Source organism: Rhipicephalus microplus, chromosome 1, assembly GCF_043290135.1.
Source record: "Rhipicephalus microplus isolate Deutch F79 chromosome 1, USDA_Rmic, whole genome shotgun sequence".
NCBI classification, from domain to species: Eukaryota; Metazoa; Arthropoda; class Arachnida; order Ixodida; family Ixodidae; genus Rhipicephalus; species Rhipicephalus microplus.
The window spans coordinates 167420716-167442440 of NC_134700.1; the positions used below are offsets into that span (position 1 = coordinate 167420716).

General features: G+C 45.7%; 1 protein-coding gene across 3 annotated transcripts in view; it reads right to left on the minus strand.

Annotated features, from left to right (window-relative positions):
- Positions 1–21725, minus strand: part of LOC119178581 (potassium/sodium hyperpolarization-activated cyclic nucleotide-gated channel 2-like) — a 41096-nt gene that overhangs the window by 6234 nt on the left and 13137 nt on the right. The window contains exons 1-5 of one of the 3 annotated variants that reach the window (XM_075887617.1): positions 8239–8462; positions 6640–6931; positions 6351–6514; positions 5717–5988; positions 4938–5087 (exon numbers count right to left, since the gene is read on the minus strand). In XM_075887617.1, the coding sequence (XP_075743732.1) occupies positions 4938–5087; positions 5717–5988; positions 6351–6514; positions 6640–6931; positions 8239–8353 (993 nt within the window). In that variant the 5' untranslated portion in view covers positions 8354–8462. Of the gene's footprint in view, positions 1–4937; positions 5088–5716; positions 5989–6350; positions 6515–6639; positions 6932–8238; positions 8463–21725 lie in introns of those variants that run through there. The other 2 variants (XM_075887611.1, XM_075887622.1) reach the window with 2 other exon arrangements.

Here is a 21725-nt window from a genome sequence, read left to right on the forward strand (position 1 = left end):
GGCATTCTTCTTGTTCGTTCCGGCCTGGTGCGTGATGGTGCTGTGGCTGTGGCCAACTGCGACCGAGATGTGTCCTGCTGATCGGGAACCTCTAATATGGGCTCCGTTACCGTGGTTTGTGCACTGTCAGAATGGTTAGCGCTTCCCTGGGTGTCTTCTGATGGACCCACTTCCGATTCATTCACGACTATAGGGTTTTGTGGCTGAGCCATCTTTCCTATGTGAAGATCCATGTCGTAGGAAAACCCCGAAGATGCATTGCGTCGCGCTGTAACCGCGTCAGCTAGTGCTTGTGCCTGTCCTGTCCTTCCTTTACTAATTACTGTTAACTTTGATGCGTTCCATTTCGTCCCGTTTGCCAGTAGAAACGAATTCGTGCCCACACGTCTCTTCACCTGGATCGGCAAAGAAAACTTGTGTTTCGTCTTCGGTCCGCCTTGTTTTACTTTTACGAAATCTCCTGGCTCAATGACAGACGCTCTGGCACCTCGTTTTTCATCGACGTACTTTTTTGTTCGTTGTTGCTGCTCCTTAACGCGCTGTTTCAACTTTTCCATGACGACACGCGGCTCCTCAAAAAATTCCCTTTCTGGGAGGCCAACAACATCCAATCTCGTTCTGGGTTTTCTTCCATGCAGCAGGTAAGCCGGCGACGCTCCTGTAGTTGCATGCGGGGTGGCCCTATAAACACCCAGGTAGTCCCAAATTGCCTCCTTCAGTGGTCTTCGCTCCAATGCCGCAACCTGCATATACTCCTTGAGAACGCGGTTGAACCGCTCAATTTGCCCATTGCATTGCGGGTAGTACAATGTTGTAACACAGTGCTGAATTCCCCGGTCTCGTAAAAACTGCTCAAAACATGTCGACATGAACTGACGCCCATTGTCAGTCACAATGCTTTTCGGGTACCCTTCTCTCGAAAAAATTTCCACGAGTACTTTCACTACTGCCTGTGCAGTTATTGTGGACACAAATGCCACCTCAGGCCACTTGCTGTGGTAATCAATAATAGTGATTGCAAACCTGCACTCTGGAGGGGCTCGTTCCATCGGCCCAACGATGTCAATTCCAAGCTTTTCCCACGGCTTCTCGGGCCACTGCACTGGCTCCAACGGGGCCCTTACAGTTTTTGCAGATTTATCTGATGCTTTGCAGACAGCACAATTCCTAACCAAAGATTCAACATCACTGTCCATTCCGGGCCACCAGTACTGTTCCCTCAACCGTTGTTTGGTCCTTACAATGCCTGGATGCGATTCGTGTGCCATCATGACCAGCCTGGAAGCAAGTGCTGCTGGGGGAACGACCCGTTCAGCGCGAAACAATAGTCCGTCTATAACCGACAGTTCTTCTTGCATACGAAAAAACAATTTTATGTTTTCAGCTAAACAGCCCTTTTCCGGCCATCTGGACATAACATACTGTGCCACCTCATTTAACACGGAATCCTCGGCTGTCGCTGCTTGCAACTCACTCTTTGTGATCATGCTGGAAACCACAGCAACTACTTCCTCCACAGGGTCGTCCTCTGCAGGGGTCAACGGTAGCCTAGAAAGCGCATCCGCAACGACATTGGTGCTCCCCTTTGTGTACTGCACCGTGAAGTTGTATCTCAGAAGTCTAGCAGACCAGCGTTCAATACGCAGTGGCCGTCTTCCAACCCCATTTGTGGACAGCAGTGTCACCAAAGCCTGATGGTCAGTTCGTAAGACAAACTTGCGGCCCCACAGATAAACATGCCAATGTTCGCACGCCCATAAACATGCCAGCGCCTCTCGTTCCCCGGTAGAGTACTTGCGTTCTGGTGGCGTTAGTGTCCTCGAAGCGAATGCCACTGTACGTACTTCTCCGTCGACTACCTGCTGTAGCACAGCTCCCAGTCCATATGCCGAGGCGTCAGTGGTCACTTGTACAGGCCAAGACTCGTTGAACATGGCCACCACCCCACATGACGACAGCATCTTCTTGACCCTGCAAAAACTCTCCTCGGTGCTCTGGTCCCACACGAACTTCTGTCCTTTACGAAGAAGCCGTCGCAGCGGCTCCACCACCTCTGCATAATTGGGGAGAAAATGAGAGTAATAGCCTATGAGCCCAAGGAAAGACCGCAGCGAGACTACATCGGCAGGCGTTTGTGCTTTCATCACAGCATCCACCTTTGACTTAAGTGGGGCCAGACCTCTTGCACTCACGTGATGACCCAAAAAGGAGAGTTCCTTGACAGCGAATAAGCATTTCTGATTCAGCTGCAGCCCCGCCTCAGCGATCCGATGCAATACCTCGCGAAGGTTACGGTTGTGCTCGTGCTTAGTCTTTCCAAAGACTATAATGTCGTCGATATAAAACAACACGCCCTTGCAGCCCTTCAATATTTCTTGCATCATTCGCTGAAACGCGGCAGGTGCCGATGCGAGGCCAAAACAAACTCTGCAGAACCTAAATAAGCCTTCGTGCGTAATAAACGTCGTTATTTCGCGACTCTCTTCGGCTAATTCCACTTGATGGTAGGCTGCAGCAAGATCCAGTTTCGAGAACCATGCTGCTCCGCTCAGCGCATGTAACAGTTCCTCCGTGTGCGGCAAAGGGAATCCATCAATGACTACTGCTTTGTTTGGCTCGCGCAAATCGACGCATAGGCGAATAGTTCCATCTTTCTTCTGCACAACCACTATAGGAGACACCCATTCCGCAGCGCTAACCCTTTCTATAATGCCTGCATCCAATAATCTTGTCAGTTCAGCCGCTACTTTATCTCGCAGCGTCAGGGGCAAGCGTCGAACTTTCGCTGCTACTGGTTTTACGTCTGCGCGCAGCTTTACAGAATGTACAAAGTTTTTCGCTAAGCCCAACTTATCAGCGAAAAGAAAAGAAAACTCACACAATTCAGGAGGGAGCGACTGGGGGCTGGCCGTGACTTGTAGACATTCCAATGTAGAACCGATGATGTTCAACTGTAGCTGGTGCACCGCGTCTAGTCCCAGTAATGCCACGCCCTGGGGAACAACGTAAAAGCGGAGGCAAGCCGAGTTTTTCCCGCGTACAACTCTGGCTGTGAACCATCCCAAGACTGGAATTTTCTTCTGTGAAAAATCACGCAGCGTCGCTGTAGCCGCAGTCAAAGGAAACCTGTTGGCGAACTTGTCTCGGTAGACGTGGTCGGGCAAAATAGACACCGACGACCCAGTATCCACCAGCAACTGAAGTGGCTCGTTCTCAACAACGACGTCAACTACCAAAGTCCGTCGTTCCACTTGTCTGACCGCCAGCACAGTGAGCACGCCTTCTTCGCTAGCGCCGTCGTTCCGGACCGTCCGTACGTTCCGCTCCCTCCTCATGCCACAGACCGCTTGAAAATGTCCCATCTTGTGGCATTTGGAGCAACGTTTCCCCCGTGCTTTACATTCCTGTGAATTAGCGAGGTGCCTTGTAGAGCCGCACCGGTAACACTTGCGCACCGACGTCGCTGTCGAGTCGCCGTCTGGGCCTCTGCCTTGGGATACGTGCCGTACTATGTCCGTTTGTGGCGACCCTTGGTCATAGACCGCAGCGCCCTCCGCTGCCTGCTCGTACGTCTGCAGCATTTCTACAGCCTCTGCCAGCGTAAGTTGGGACCCCTTCACGAGCAGTTTCTGTCGCAACTCAGTGCTCCGTATTCCATCAACAACCCTGTCTCGCAGAGCCGCCTCCAAGAAATCCCCGAAGTCACACGTCTTCGCTAACTGTCTGAGGTTACTGACGAACTCCCGTATAGGCTCATTCGGCAGTTGCCGACGTAAGGTGAATCGACGTCGCTCTACCAGTACGTTGACGGTGCTTGAGAACTGACGCTCCAATAGGCCCAACGCCTCGATGTAACTATCTCTTCCACTTGCCTCCGTCTTATCTTCTGTCGTGCCTGGCGTCCGCGCCGGCTCTGGGCCCAGTGTGCGAAAAATACGGCGTCCCTCGACCCCGAGACATTGCAGTAGAATGGCCTTCTTCCGTGGTGGCGGTTGCGCGTCCATCCCCGTTGCTTCAAGGAAATTTGTGAAATCATCGCGCCACTGCTCCCATGGGATTGTCGCATCTCCAGGAGTCTCCAGAAAAGGCGGTAATGGCGGTAGTCCGTACGTTGCCATCTCGTAGGCGACGCCCCTTAAAACGGCAGGAAACGGTTCGTCGCTAGCTCGCTAGCTTCGCCGACTGCGCCAGAATGTGATATCACCGTATCGCGAAGCGCCGAGTGATAAGTCGAACCGATCCATGGACGGGGAACCACTGCCTTTATTTTGATGGCAATCGCTTATATACAGATGATAGCATTGACAGCGCCCCCTATACACTACACAACAACATGCTCTCCGAAAATCCTCTCCTCTGCCCCCCCAAAACACTTCTCCAAAACTGAAACTGAGACTTGGTAGTAATAAACAGAAAGTAAATATTGATTTGTAGTGCACTGCGGTGAGCTATTCGTCATGTTATGACTATTAGGACTCCCGCAACATATTGCAGCAAAGTCAGAAAAAAAAAGAAAACGCCACAAGAAAATTTTTGTGTTATGGAGGCGTTACGACGGATGTAGCGTGGAAGCAATTCCTTATGATGGCGGTAACTCCAAATGCTGTAAACTTGTCGTGGGAGTATTTATACTGGACAGCTCTTTAGAAGGTTCATCGGCTGAAATGAAGGACTAAAAAAAAACAAAAAAAAGACCCAAGCTAAACTTGCTTCGTTCGACTTTATTATTTTTTACTTTCTTATTGTCCAGAACGGAAAATACTAGCCAGCCCTAATTCAGCAAATATGAATAGCGAACGTAGCGAACCAGTGGCCAAGGACACCTGACCTTTATGAATACGGCCCCTGATTTTTGCAAACCCTAGTTGTTTTATAACGTAAACGTTAACAAGCTGTGCAATAGACGCTGCACCCCCTTCCTCCTTCCAGGCACCTACATGTATGCCGTTTCTCTGCACCCAGCTGTTCTCTGGGAATCCCTGCATCATGGCCACGAAGAACTGCAGGCAGCCGTTCCAGTGAGCGATGAGCAGCATGAAGCCCACTATATTTGCCAGGCTTAGGTAGACCGTGGAGGAGAACGCAAACTGCAATTGTCGTGTACGTGTGCGCAAGTGGTTACCATGTGATGCTTGGATAAGGAGACACGCTTTAAGACATTACTGTTGCAAATTCGCTAAGACCAAATCTAAGTGCAGCTCATATTCTGCAAGAACGAGGAACGTGTGAATTTAAACACTTAGCTATTGTTCACAAGCCAAAACAAATATGACTTGGTCAGGGCCAATCTAAGTCACTCCAACGAACAATGTGGTGACTTCGGTGAGAGTCACGAACGATGCAAAAGACAAATTTATGCAGCAGACTACTTATATACGTGATAAAATGTAGAGGTGTCATGCTATGGTCTAGCTTGTTAAGAGGACCTGTATGCATTGTTCCCACAGGAATCTCACAATTACCTTGACACCATTAGATTATCCCCCTAGCTATATTTTATCAGCAGTAATCAAACCGGAAGAGCTTTTTTAAGTTACATAAACATCACCCTTTACCAACGAGCTAGACGTGAAATGGTGAATGCTCGGTATCTCTGCACATTATATCTACAGAAGACTACACTTTGTGCCCATTTTCTAGATCAGTGACTTGTTTAATTGAGAAATAAAGGCACATAAGTTGAATGAGTAGGCTTAGAGGCATGAGGTATACGTACCGTGTGTTCCTGGAGGCTGCTGAGGTACCTGCACAGCCTAGACAGCCTGAGCAGTTTCAGCAGGCCGAGAAGCTTGGCGAGGTGCAACAGCCGGATAGCAGACAGCGCACCCGGCTGCCGAAGGTTCTTGAACGCGGTTTCCACCAGCACGCAGATGTAGTCGAACGGAACCGTGCTCAGGAAGTCCAGCAGGAACCAGGTCTTTAGATAGTGGCGTGCGATGTACTTTGGGTCCAGGTTAACCCGCTCTACGCCTTCTGTCGTGATCACACCTGCGGCAGCAAGCCTTCGTCAATGTTGTCATGCATCACTAATGCTAGGAATCAATATGCCTAGTTGTTACAGTTTAAGGTGACACTATGTACAGGTATGTTGAAATGCCTGCATACGTCGGCGGACATTATGCTGCTCTTTAGCGCGTGTAGGAGTGTGCACACAAGTGTGCGTGCAGACGCAGTTTAACAAAGGGGAATGGCCACGTCTGAAAAGAATTCGTTTTACAGCCTACGCAGCACATTTGTACTTCTTTCTTCAGTCGACATGTAAGTCATGTTTACATTAAAAAATGAAATGAAAAATAATTTAAGGTGTTGTCACGATTTCTTGGTGACGACAGCTCCTTGATAGTGCGTACCAGTGCGGAAGTTGAAGACAATGTCCACGAAGAAGATAGCGTCTGACGTCAAGTGAAACGCCATCCAGTAGAGATCACCGGGGTCGGCGTAGAATGCCACGTCCACAGGAATGAGCACTAGGTTGGCCACTAAAAGAACTGTCAGACACAAGTCCCAGTACATCCTGCGCAGAAGGAGATGTACACATGTTTTCATCAATGGTCAGAGTTTACTTAACAAGGGACACGTACACAGTAAAGCAGTGTACGTGGATTTTAACGCCATTATCAGCGTAATGCTTGCGCGCACCTGAAAACACTGCAGGGGTGTATGATGCAGTGCCCGGACGACTCCTGGCGGCTGCGCTCACGGTTGAGCTCTTCGGCGCTGCCAAAGAAGCTGGCATTGCGGCGCCTTCTGGATGGCAAGCACACCGAGCTTGGGTCGCAGCAGTCGGACCAAGTGCTTGTCTGTGCGTGGGCCTCCCCGGTTTCTTTGAGCGACTCGTCCGGATACACTCCCAGATCCAAGTGCGGGACGTTGACGCCGTTTTGCCCGCTGGACGGCAACTTGCCGTTTGCCACTACGTGAACTGGCTCCACTGCATGCAGAAGACAAAGCAAGTTACCCCTACATATACCAGAAAGGCTTCGATTAGTATATAAATAAATAAATAAATAAATAAATAAATAAATAAATAAATAAATAAATAAATCAAAAATAACGACGGTAGTCTAGGTCACATAGTCTAATAAAATAAGACCAACACCTGAACCAATTAAGCGTGGCAAGAAACACGTGGATTTTATCGTAAATAAAAGTGAGGCAACAGTAAACCATTTCACTTACGCGTCATCCTGTGGGTATTAAGGGCTATCATTCACTCGCGAGTGGCCGGCAGCGTTGACACGACAGGAATCACTATCCGAAGCTCGTTAGTTCATCCAGAAGTCATATGATATTCACTACTCGATCAGATCGAAAGGAAACGCAACAGTGACATGTCACAAACATACTGGAATGCAATAGGGCTAATCATTCCGACAATGCATGAACCTGATAAAATTACTGGTTATCAACGTTATTGAACGACATGCGTTGGTGCTACCAGACAGTTTATGAAATTCAAGAAACCCAAGTCAAAACAACAGGTATGGAAAAGCAATATCAAGCACCCAGAAATTAGAATGTAAGAAAAATGAATGTGAATGTCAAGAACCGCATGAACGTGAGGCAAATGGTTAATTTAACGTAAGTGGATTTTGCACTAGCACAACATAGCCCAGTGTTTTGGTTCGTCTGATATTTCCAACAGTTAACTGCAACAAAAGGCACGTGCAAGAATTTCAAACTACTACCGCCCCTTTTACTTTGTTTCTTTTTGACTGTATTTAATTTATTTTGATATTTTCTCAGTGACAAGATTGACGTCCAGGCTTCGCTGTTTCAGCCAGCTTTATTTTTACATTCAATATCAATATACTCATTAAATTTTATTGATTTGTTTTCTTTTAGTCGTCGATAGAACAAAAAACTTGCTCTCTCTTAAGATGGAACTTAAGATGGAACCGAAGCCACGTGCGAGTTTTAACTAAAAAGAAACCACTTATATTACACGCTGAATAATTAGGTATTTCAGATGACGTATCTATGACGTATTTTAACGGTTTCGTCTAAGCTGTCGACAATCTTGTACGGGCGATAACCTTCCGCGCAAATTACCAGCATGGTGTATAGAAAATTGGCACCGCAAAATACATAAAATATTCGCAGCAACTGCCCTTTTCGCCGAATGAAGGACTTTATCGTCTTTAGCTCAACTATAAGCCAAAGTATCTGGGCTACAGCGTCACTTATAGCAAATATTTGCTGAAAGAAGAAATAGGCGACGGAAAAACAGCTACTCACATTCTTCTTTTTTTTGAAGGGCTGCGATGGAAGAGTCCGAATCGCGCATGCAGCTGAACACCCATCTTTTTTTGTCACCTGTTAGCTTTCGCTCATCTATAACCTGGTACAGCATTGTATAATATCCGTAGAAGCACCGTTATCTCTTCCTCCACGAGAAAACACTGCCGCGCAGACCCTGCTGGCAAGAACGAATACAACTACACGACTAACAACCGCAATATCAGACCTGCTGTAGTGCACTCGAACGGCCGGCGATGTGCGAAGCCTAATAAATCGACCATGCATCCTGCATTCCTAGAGCACAGCTCACCGCCGCGTCACGTTCCTTCGTGCAGTTTGACAGACGTGTCAGTCGACAGCGCAACTGGTGCACGTGGCCTTGCTGTACGGTGCTGAACAAACTACTTGATTGCCTAGTCCTGGCGACGATATGCGGAGACACGCTGTTAGGCTGCCGCGCAGGTTACCGTTCAATTTTTATGACCGCATACCACGGCCCGGTCGGAAATGTCTAGTTTTCCATCTGGGAAATGCAAGGACGGTATGGCGCTCACGTGACATTCTATAGGTTTCAGCTTTGCCAGCTGTGAGGACAATACTTTCTCCATGCACGTGAACACCCACGCGTGCCAATTGTCTGCTCTGTTGTTAACTTTTAAAGAATAATTGGCCGTACACTGTAAACGTGAGTAGTACAAAAAAAAAAAGATAACGTAGATTTATGCTTGTTTCTCTCTCTCTCTCTTTCTCTCTTTTTAGCTTTGACATGGCCATTTTGGTTATGCTGCAGGGAAGAGGCGCGCGTGAGGCAGCGCTCTGCAACGTAAAACCTTTACTAGACGGCACCACTTGAAAATTTCGGTCTTTATAAGCACGCCAGAAACAACGTTAGTCGAAACTTCACGCATTAACTGTCATATAATTTTTTCCCAGATGAACATGTCGCATATTCAACTGAAGGAGTGCACAGAAAGAAGGAGATAACAGTTTCTTCTAACTCAATGAGTTAATGAGCATTCGGCCGCAATTGACGACTCTATGCCAGCATGCTTCATGGCAGATAATGGGATGTACGCTGTCAGATACCCTTTCTCTTTAATAAGGTGTGATGATCGGTAGCCAATGAAGCTGCGAGCCGTTGAGGAATGTGATTCTGTGAAAGCTAAAGACAGGGGGAAAACGAAGTTAGGTTAATCAGTTGCTAGTATCCGGTTTGCCACCCTAGACCGGGGTGAGGAAAGAGGAGTGACAACTAGGCCAGAAAGAGAGCGAGAGAATTGAAAGAGCTAGCTGCGTTTAGTGCTGACGCTGTGCTTTTATAGAACCCCGCAAATCAATCGTCCGCTTGTTATCTAGTGTATATAGAGAATACCCACTTCTGCCCACTGTATACAAGCGCCGCGGAAACGAAAGAAGTGCTTTACACATTGACCGCGGGTTTCGCATTCTGTACAGAAAGTGTGAAACAAACGGGGGTGTCCGCGTTGGCCAATGAGACGATAGTATGGACGGAATCGTCCTCACGCCTACATTGTGCAAAAGTATTTAAGATCGTTCTCAGGTTTGTCCACTCACCATCGAAAACAATGATTAGCGAAAGTAACAGTGTCTTTACGAGTGAATTAGTGATCGTCTCTTGGCGAAAGTTACTGCGAATTCGCGCTCGGTCACTACCCCACCTGCCAGGGATGGAGTAATTGGAACATATCGCATACATTATCAACATAACGAAACCCGTTTGTTTCTAGTAGAGACAACCGCTTTATTGGAGCGATTGGAGGCATGCTACACTTGATACGGAGACCAGGGAAAAGAAATAAATGATTACAGGGGACAGTGGAAAAAGCCATTAAAATTAGCATACAGTGATCAAGTAAATCTGAAATTATGGTTGCAGGTAAGTTTCAGTCGAATTGAATATTTCATGTTGAGTCAGTGGAGAGTAAGAAGCCATGTCCGTCTGGCCCTCAAAACGAAATCTCCTGCCACGATGCGCATTACTTACAAGTTACAACCAATACATGTAACCCTGTTTGTACAAGGTGGGATAATTAGGGTGAACAGTGGAAATGACTCAGGCCGGCTGGTCGACATTTCGATAGGAGGACCTATCTTCCTCAACTGAGGCGCCGTGTCCTTTTTGGTGTATTATCTTTATAACCCCTTTAAAACTAACACGCTAAGGATGACACGGTGCCTTTGAGAAAGATAGGTCCTTCTATCGAAACGTCGGCCAGCCTGTCTGAGGCACCTCCACTGTTCACCCTGATTATCCCACTAAGTGTTTTCCATCTGTCGGTTCCCATCTTGATTCTGATTGTACAAAGCCACATTTATCAGTGGTAAGTTTTGCGTGATAAGAAAAAATGTTCGTGGATAGTATACGTTCTGCTGAAGATATGGTATGTTGCTTCTGACTGACGGGAAAGTGGTCTCGGAATTTTCGCTCTTACTCCGTGGGCTACCGGCAGCATGAAGTTTTCTTGGCGACATGATGCGACTCTACGGGCCACTCGTTTATTTAAATGTGTGTGCTTCGTTGGCCTCTATTCTTGCCATGCTCGAAGCTCTTGTGTAAGGATGTTTATACAATACTTCAGTATCGAGAACTGTTCGGATTTGCTTTCATTTGCTTCGTCGTCAACATGATCATCATCATTACGATATGTGCACGTGCCACGAGCTCGCATCACACACCACGCAAGACATGTTCTATTGGGTAGGTGGGCCAGCTGCAGATGTCACGTGACGACGACTATGATGATGGTAATCTTTATCGCCGTTATCCGTGTTGAAACGGGATGAAGACCAGTGGTCACCTGAACTGGTTTGTTCAATAACATGTTTCATCTATTGCAAGTCGGCGTGCTTTTTGATTTTACGGTTCATGGTGTTATGAGCTCACAACAGCTGATTTCGGGGGCGACGGAGTCCGCCACTTTCGTTGCCGCTTGTGTCCATCACACATAAGGACAGCGAAAACGTTCATGACATACTCCCTGTGTCACAAGGCTAGAAGACACGAGCTCCGTCGCCGTTCTAAATTTAAACTTCCTTAGTGAGCAGCCCCTCTATCTTTGCAGCTGACTGTGCAGATCGCAAAAGGCATTGAGGGTTCACAATTTTCAATAGAAAGCTTTAGGTTCTCAGGCTGAGAGGCAATAACGCTCTTTTGCATATCTTGTGTTTGAGGCACCTTTGTCTTCAACAATGCATCTAGACTACATCAATTCGCCCCCGTTTAAAGCCGACATATATAATCTCGACCCCGGTTAACGCCTGTTACCAGTACAAGGGGCTGTGAATTAGGTGAGGGCGCTGCTTATGGCACTTATGGCTGGTGATCTACGCCTGCGACAAGCATGCGATATGGACCGACCGAACGCTTTAAATGTCATTCGTTACACTCACTCACAGCCTCCAGTCAAGGAGGGCTACTCCCCTGCAAGCGATGATAATTCTGGTTTGTAGTAAGCGCCGAGTACAATCGTACCAATAGCAATATGAAAAGAAGACTGTTATCATTGCGTGAACGAGTTTCCTGCTCGTCCACATCTCTTCGTGTTTTTTTCGTTTTTTTAATTGTACGTTGTGCACGTATGGTAATTAACTTCAACGTCTTGGTATGGAATCAGGTCACCGGGTGATGCCCCGAATTTTTCTATATAATATATGGACACAGCAATAACATAAAATTCAGATGTTCCCTTTGAGAGCGGCTGAACGTAATGCTGAAAGGGCGCCTGTGAGCGGGAGTTTTAAGTGAAACCTAATTATGCAGAGTGCGAGATGAAAGAACTTACTCAAACGCAGTGGTAAGCCTAAAGTGAGTGTGGAAGGGAGGAGTGGGGATAGAGGGGCGAGCTATGGCGTGGGCGATCGCACAACAGACATGTAGAAACCTGAAAACCTCCGCAGCCTTTCCACATTCCATACGATTACAACTCCTCGAATCTTGCAGCCGGAAAGATCTGAACTGCACATTTAATTGCCTTGCGAAATAATCAGCATACTTATATATTTCATAATAATGTATCCACGCGCCATTTTTGTTTTGCGAGAGTGACAGACATCTCGAGACACTACGCCGGTTTTCTTCTCACATCTTTAAGTGTATCAAGGGCGCAACTTTACCAAGCAGCTACCTAAACAAATAAGCACACTTTTTGTATGTATGTATGTATGTATGTATGTATGTATGTATGTATGTATGTATGTATGTATGTATGTATGTATGTATGTATGTATGTATGCATGTATGTATGTATGTATGTATGTATGTATGTATGTATGTATGTATGTATGTATGTATGTATGTATGTATGGTTGTATGTATGTATGTATGTATGTATGTATGTATGTATGTATGTATGGTTGTATGTATGTATGTATGTATGTATGTATGTATGTATGTATGTATGTATGTATGCATGTGTGTGTGTTCGGGCGGACGAATGGATGCATGGATGGATGGATGGATGGATGGATGGATGGATGGATGGATGGATGTACGGACCTGGAAGTGTTAGCTCAGAGAGAGATGTGGCTGATGGGCCATGCGCGGTAACTTGTTTGCCCACACGTGTTATTATAAGGTTGTTTCAAGAAACGTATCCGAAAATCGTAAAGGGTTAGGACAATGCCACATTTCCTCGGTGCCTTCACGGTTACTTTTTACGTGGCAGTAGACATCGCAGCATGACCACAGAAAAGTGTTCCTAAAAAAATAAATTAATCAACTTTTTAATTAGCCGATACATGTGGTCAAGTTAAATGGGAGGTGGGAGCCTTTCACACGTACAACACATTGCCGCTTTGACGTTTTCGAAATGTCATCCTTGCTTATTCTTGCAGAGTGATTAAATTCGATCAAGTTCACCGTCGAAACCGAAAGCGAAGCGCAGATAAGCGCAACGAGCTGACGAACACAGTGACGTCACTGTCATGGCAACGACGTTAGCGTGTTCTGCGTTTTGTTTATCCACGTGCTCCTCGCTTTCTATAATAGCTAGCCCAGTACGCACATTCACGAAGCGAAGTCATCCATGTTTCACGCGACTGCCGCTCATATTGGAAGTCTCGGGAAAGTATGGAAATGACGCTCGTCCGCGTTCCTACTTTGAAATTGTTCGTATTTCATCACTTTGCGTCCGCTTTTCGGAAGTCTCAAATCAGCAATGAATTGAAGGGCTCCCATTTCATCTGGCTTGCTGTCTCCGCTAATTGAAAAGTTAATCAATTCAGTTTACCCGATAACTGCCATAACTGACGTCTTTAGGCATATTAAGGTGTCTTCCATCACGGAAAATCTAACTGCGAGGGCAGGGAGCAGACATTCTATTTTTCTTACTTTTTAGGAGTGTTGGGCATATTTATGAAAGCACCCGTAAATATATTAAATAGCTCAGTGATGTTCCAATGCGTCCAACTGACTTACTCGATTTTGTTCCGACACAACCGTAGCGAAACTGCAGATAAACTTGGGGAGAGAGAGAGTTCATTTTCCCAGGAAACAACACATGGAAGTGACAGTTACCGCAATGAAAATAAACAATAAACGAATAACTTTGACTGTTACGGCTGAATGCTGTCAACGCGGCTAACAAACTAAGAAAGAGTTTGTTTACAGGCCCTTTATACCATGCCTTCAGGAATGATGACGTGATGTGTCGCCAACTTCGCGGTCTTCTATCTGGGGGGCAGTGCAGCCCTTGGCCTCAGCTTCCACCAACGTCCGTTCCGAGCGCTCACTATACGTTTATAAGTGATTATTAGCTATGAATGCAGCTGCCTCCTACGACCAATGCGGGAGTGGATATGCCAACGAGTACAAAGCGTGCAATGGCGTCCTACATTATCTCCCTCTTATTCAGAGACATCTCCATCGCTCGGCATATTCACAGCTGCGCTCTATCGCGGCATTCCAAGCATCTCTGAATGAAAAGCACTGCAGCTCGTGTGTGAAACACAGACACGCCAAACAAGGACACAGTCAATACCGATTACAGTGGGAAATGAGATGTACGTGTGCATGTTTGTACGCGGTCGTGTGTTTTGCACGTGCAAGTAGAAAAATTATGAAGAGGCTTGAGCTCCCCATCCCCTATTGATACATGTTAACTTCTGCGCACACAGAAACACAAGTGCGCATGAGGTCGCAAGTTGCTATAATATTCAACAAATATTGTAGCAACCTAATATAAAGAAATATAAAATTAACATGGTGTACAGCATTAAATGACTGATGTTGAAGTGGCCTTAGCCACAACAAGTGAGTCGTTTCGACGGAACAAGGAGGTCAAGAAGTGTTGTGTTGCGTTATGAATATGTCTATTATTAGGGGAGCAGGCGAAAATTTTAAGTGGGCGCATGCCCATCCGCACTGGCGCCGCCCCTGGCGCTGAAATACGATATCGTGCAACTTTTCTCGAAATGTGTTGATGACAATCATGGCCAGGGAAGAGAGAGAAAGAGAGAGAGAGAGAGATTAGAGTAATTAACAAGTGGCTTCGTGTTGCAGAGGCACCACGTCCATAGAGTCATGCCTAGTCAACAAAGTCCTCTATATACAGCTGATCTTCCATTGCTGTGGAATTTAATTTGCCACACAGCGTTCGGGGGAAGCTTTAGGCAGGTGTCTTTAATAGAACGAGGGTGCTAAAGACGGGCCACCATCCCAGAATATGTGCAGCTTGACAGGGTATCCTCCAATAGAATTGTTCCGGAAGGCCACCGGTAAGACCTCATAGTACAAGAGCACAAGAGGAACATTTTCAATGAAGTCAAGTTGTCACTTATTGTAGACAATTGTGATTTTCGAATAAAAAAAGTTAAAACTAATTCGTGAGTTTTACACCACAACGCAAAAGGGGAAGAAAGAACATACGTTATGAAAGTCGTGGTCATAGGATCATATAACATTTTACAGATTCTCTGTAAATTCTGGAGATTCTTTTGAATCTACCTGTACTTCGATAAATCAGTCTACTTGTCAGAGTCTTTTTACTCTCTTCATCCGTGTCCTACTCCGTCAAACAAGCATCTTTCTTATCTTCATCTATCAATTTTGTAAGTTGTCCTTACGGCAAAGGTCGGTAGTTGCGTGTTTTTACTTGGACGTAAACATGTTGCTAACGTCTAGCTCGTGGAAAGAGCCTTAAAATTTTTCAGAAGCAACTCACGTTTCCGTGCATCATATCTCAGGTAATTATTGTTATGGCTCACTTTGTTGCGACATGGTCACAGGAGGCATGTTCGAAATTCCCGTTAAAGCAGTTGAATGAAATAGCAGAAATGACAATTTAAAGAGCGCAGGAGACTAGATGCCACGAATTTCTCAACCTCGGTGGGCATGCAGCGATGTGCGAACACCTTTCAGAGAGCTTCACAGTCGAGCTAGGACGTAAGTCGCATGACTGTGACTGCGTACCAGCATGTGGTGGAGTGGGTCCTCTGTTTACAAACATTGGGCTTATCTTATCTTGTGGAGTTTACGAGCTTATTTCGAGCCTACAGACGCCAACGTCAGTACATTTTTTTATAGCGCAGCAGATCCTGCCGATGTTGGTGAAATCTACAGGCGGCTCTGCTGTACAAATGACTATCCACTAACCAATCAGATTTCTGGGAACAGTCGGCTACAAGACGCACTACATACATAGTGCGTAGTTTTTATTGCGAGAGGGGATCATGCAGAGGAAGTGAAGTATATGGACGTCTTTTGTTTTTCTATCTTCATTCCTTCCTCTCCTATCCCTCGTTCGCGGGACAGTTCAGTCGTGCGAGGAAACGTGAGGCAGTTACGACGCTCATGTTACTTTCTCCCTCCAAAACGACGAAACCCGACAACAATGATGTGTACGACAGAAACACATGAAAACTGCACGAGGTTGACACGGACAAGATGCACTTATGACTAGCGCTATAGATCAATTATAGTGAACTATAGTACCAACTGTCTCGCATTCATTCGCTTTTCACCATAGAAACAGTTGCATAGAAGTACCTCTAGGCTCACGATCATAACTAGGCTGCAGTATATAAACATACCGACTTGAACCTGCGCACCGCACGAACTTCTGAAGCTGCCATGGGTGGTAAAAAACTGCGAGCTCATTCAATAGAGCACATCCACGATAAAACTCTGTTATGAAACTGACTGCCCAAATTTCGATGCAGAGGTTGAAACTATAGGTTGGTCACGCGCCTAATATCATGCGTTCAGCACCATAACAATTTTCTCAGAGCCCTACGCACTCTGTGAGGCGCTGTGTAGCCCAACGTCACGTAGATAAGTCATTGAAATTAGTATTCAGGCAACTAGGACAGATTATTGCTCTCCCATAGTAGAGCCCACCGTGCTCTAAAGCGTCGAACATTCGTTCTAAACACAAGAAGTTCGCCCCGGAATGCTAAATCCACGTTCCATTGCATAGGACGCGTGTGAACGGGGAAAAACAGGCACCGTCGAATCCCACAGACGGTTTGCCCTGTGCGATAGCAAGCACCTGCCGTTCAAGAAATCTGCCTCAGCCACTCCCAGCAGGAAACCACATACTGAATGGCAGGGAAAAAAACAGACTACACACGCGACGTTACCCCACAATACCTTTAAATAAATATTGTTAGCTTCATAGAATACTGAGATGACGAAGGTTCTTCGGATAGCCTGAGTCTACTTATAGTTGATGCTTACTGTTCGACAACTTGACCGCACAGAAAAGACAAGGACAGAGGGTCGTCGTGCCTCCCTCAGTCCTCGTCTTTTTTTGTGTCGTCAAGCCATCGAACGAAAGGTACCTGAGGCGCGAAACGATCTTGCCCTGCCTCCTTTCATACCACACTCCTGCCCGACGACACAAGGAAGAGGGCAAAACGGCGAGCAGCCAGCCAACGTCAGAGCAACGACTGCTGACTCAAATGCCGGATGCCACAACCGCTGCAGTGATGTGCCCACGAATACGTAGTACGTGCCGCTTTTATCTGAGGCGGTCTGTGCAAGATAGCAGCACGTGCACTCCATGGCGTCATGCCAGCTTAGCCGTAGCTGCATTCACTTACGAAGCACATGCCGTTGGTGTGAGTGAGTGGCTCCAGAACCTCCTGAGGTGATTTATTAAATTTGTACTCTATTCCAAAATAGGACTAAAAGCCGTTTTATTCATCAATGAAATGCACTCCTTAATTTACAAACGAATCTTTATTGTTGAATAAAAATAATAGTTGAGGTTTTGTGTTCCAAAACCGCGTGCTATGATTGAGGTTCACCGTATGGAAAGCTCCAAAAATTTGTACCATCTGCGGTGTTCTTTAACGTACAACTATATAGATCCAAGTGGGCCACTCGCATTCAACCTTAACAGAATTTTCGCTTGAGCCTTTCACTTTGTCAACGTGTTGGGGCGTAGCCAGTTTTTTTTTTTTCTCTAGGGGCGAAGCTCCTTAGGGTCGAGCCATGTTTGCCGTCGTCCCTCGATGACGATGACGAATAACGACAAGCGGCCGTTCTAGACCACACGTTATCTTCCTGCCATGGCGGCACAGCACATACACGGTACCCACTGTATGTCATGACGATGACGAAGACGTTGATGACTATGATGATCACGGACAACGACTGGCTTGTGCAGTAGATGACGTCGCGATATGCTCGACGATACATTTCGTATACATGACTGCAAACAACCAAAAACCACTGGGGGAACGTGCGCAGATTTCGTCTTTGCCAACTCCAGACTAGATACGATACCACGAATCAGTAATACTATGAAGGCAAAACGAAATTTCCAACTCAACACAACATACCACTTATGACCAATAACGTTGTACATTACCCTACACCACTGTCACTCACACACGTTTGCATGCTCGAGTGGTCACTGTCACGGGGAATTTACGGTAACACCAAACAATCCAACTTCTTCACCCACTCATCATCACTCACTTCGTGGATATGGCGTGACTTTTTTTACCATACTTAACCATACTTACGGTATGTTCGTGCGTGCGTTTGTGTATGCGTCTACGCAAGCAAAATTGAAAATTTTCATTAGGGGGTTTGACCTCGCCTACACCCTCCTCCCCTTTGGCTACGATGTCAACGTGCTTATACCCGTAGTATATGCAGGCAGTCAAAGTGAAAGGTACGGGCACGTTAAAACGTGAGCACAAAAAGAAGAGAAACACACTACAAGACTAGTGCTATTGTTGTGATCGCGTTTCAATGCACTGGAACCTTTCACTTTCTCATCGTGCATCAACTGATCCAGGAAACTACACTGCTAAAATATATCCACGAATTCAAGTGGGGCTTCGATAAGGGGCGATTTTGTTGGTATGTTGAATGAGTTGTATACGAAGAGTCGTGGGGCTCACTTGTTAAAGTTGAGACGCTGTGCGGTTGCTTGAACGTCTTTCAAGCTGTAAGTGTCCCGCGCGTTTCTGCCGCATGATTTGCATACGGTATTTCCAGTTGTTCCAAGAACATAAAAAGAATCCAAAGAAACAATTCAGCATTACACCGAAAAGCTAGGAGAAATTACAGCGGATGTTGTATGGCGAAAACTTTGCTTTCCCGGGGAAACATTCTGTTGTCAAATGACGGAAGTGCGACGAGTTGTAGCCATGCCATTTTATTTACTCACGTTTATTTAGAAGTGATTCAGAAGTGCAGAAGCCGAACAACCGGGATAATATTGTAAGAAGCAATCATAGCCCAGAGCAGTTCTACATCCTACCAGTACCGACAAGAGAAACAAGAAAAGGCATTGAAGGAACGTAAAAAGGCAAAGCCGCTGGTGAGGATAAGGTAACAATGGTCCCGCTGAAAGATGGCGGAAAAGTTGTGTTAGAAAAACTGGCCAGCTTATATACTAAGTGTCTCTTGACAGAAAGGGCACCCGAATCTTCGAAGAACGCCAACATCATTTTAGTCCATGAGAAAGGAGGCGCCAAGGCCTTAAAAAATTACAAGCCAATCAGCTTACAGTCCATTTTTCACAAACTATATGCAAAAGTAATCGCTAATAGAATTAAGACGACATTAGATTTCATTCAACCAAAGGACCAAGCGGAATTTAGTACAGACTATTCCACACTAGACCACATTTATACTATCAATCAGGTAATAGATAAATGTGCGGAATACAATCAACTCCTATACATAGCCCATCATAGATTACGAGAAGGCGTTTGACTCAGTCGAGACATCAGTAGTAATGTAGACACTACAGAATCAGGTAACTAAAGAACCCTACATAAACATACTGGAAGAAATCTACAGCTGATCTACAGCCACCATAGCTCTGCATAAAGAGAGCGACCGAATTCTAATCAAGAAAGGTGTAAGGCAGGGAGACACGATCTGTCCAATGCTATTCACCGCGTGTTTACAGGAGGTGTTCAGGGCCCTAGACTGGGAAGAGTTAGGGATAAGACTATACTGGGAAGTTTTAATAACCTGTGATTCACCGATCACAGTGCCTTGATGAGTAACTCAGGGGACAAGTTACAGCTTAAGATGAGTGAATTCCAGACGTAAAGCAGAAGAGTAGGTCTTAAAATTAATCTGCAGAGAACGAAAGCAATTTACAACAACCTTGGGAGAAAACAGTGCTTCAAGATAGGCGCAGAGAGGCTGGAAGTTGTAAAGGATACTTAGAGCAGGTAGTAACGGCGGAGCCGAACCATGAGAGTGAAAGAACTAGAAGAATAAGGATAGGGTGGATCAAATTCGGCAGGCATTCTCAAATCTTGAATGGTAGTCTGTCACTAACCCTGAAAAGGAAGGTATATAACAGCTGCATCTTGCCGGTACTTACATACAAAGCAGAAACCTCGAGGTTTAATTACAAGGAGGATTCAGCTTCAATTGAGAACGACACAACAAGTGATGGAAAGGAAAGTGGTAGGTCTAACTTTAATAGACGGGAGGAGGGCAGAGTGGGTCAGGGAACAAACTGGGGTTAAGGATATCATAGTCGAAATTGAGAAGAAGAAATGGACATGGGCCGGGCATGTAGCACGTAGGCAGGATAACCGATGGTCATTCGGGGAACTGACTTAATTCATAGAGAAGGCAAACGCACGAAGGGGAGGCAGAACGTAAGGTGGGCCGATGAGATTAAAAAGCGCACAGGGATAATGTAGTAGCAGAAAGCACAAGACCAGGCTGATTGGCGTACGAGAGACATTTGCCCTGTAGTAGGCGTAGTCATGCTGATGATGATTTAGAAGTGAGAAAGCCATTCTTAGAATATATAAAACATTTCGGAGCTGCAAAAATTCCAATTATTACGAGCCGATAAACAAGACTAAAAAAATTCGGCAGATCCCGCTTACCTTGGGAATCGATGTTATGCGAAACGTGCGCATGCAAGCTGACTGTGTTGCAATTTATTATTGAGTGAAACTTTACGAAGTTGCACTAAAGACATGCACAAAGACACGCAAAGACAAATACATTAAGCATCCGAAGGTGTTTTATATCACCAGTTATTTACAGTTGCGTAACGATGCCAACAGCAACATGGATGTTAGCAACACCAGAAGCGGTAAGCTGATATAAATCGCTACTGCCCGCGAGGATAGCAGCCCTGGACACTGCTACATAAATAAATTTAAGCGGATTACACCTGACTGCAATTGATGTTAACTCCACGTGGAGGCTGTATCATATGAGTACTTACGTAATGTTCATGAAAGTGGAAAGCCAGAACTGTAACCACAATTGGCGTTTAACGAACATTAGGGTCTATTTAAAAGGTAGCTCCTATAGACCTGCCGTGGCTCTGTTGTAGAATACTTGATTGGCACGCAGAATGATAGGGTTCGATTCCTGCTGGGACAATGGCATTCATTCTTTGCATTTGTCCGGTCAACGCTGCCAATGTCCGCCTTTTCTTAATGATCAAGCGCAAAAGTTATTCTGTGTGTACTCGCCGTCCCTCAGTAGACATAAACTATCAAACAACTGTGGCACATTCCCATCTACATGAGACACCAACTGCCCTCAGGTACGGATGGTGTTGGACAACGTACGTGACGGCATTGTTACATTATTCATGACATATGACCAGGGAGTAGTATTCGTCAAATCATTTATCCGCCCACATATTCATTTTTTTTACCAGGAGTTAAGGGGCTTATAACAGCACCGAGACGTAAGCGGATAGATAGATAGATAGATAGATAGATAGATAGATAGATAGATAGATAGATAGATAGATAGATAGATAGATAGATACGCATATAGACGTTCAAAGTGCTTACAGTACGCAAAAAATTGCTTCGCATTAAAAAGACAGGAAGAATGAAGGACACATGACCACCGACCATAATTCGTCCTGTCTTTTCAGCGTTGTTTTTCTGTTCGTAACCATGAATGAACCAGCCAAAATGCGTACCCTACTTGCTGTATTTGATTGAAACCCTGGCACCTTTAACTCATAGTAGCGTTAAATGATGTTATAGTCGCAGTTTGTCTG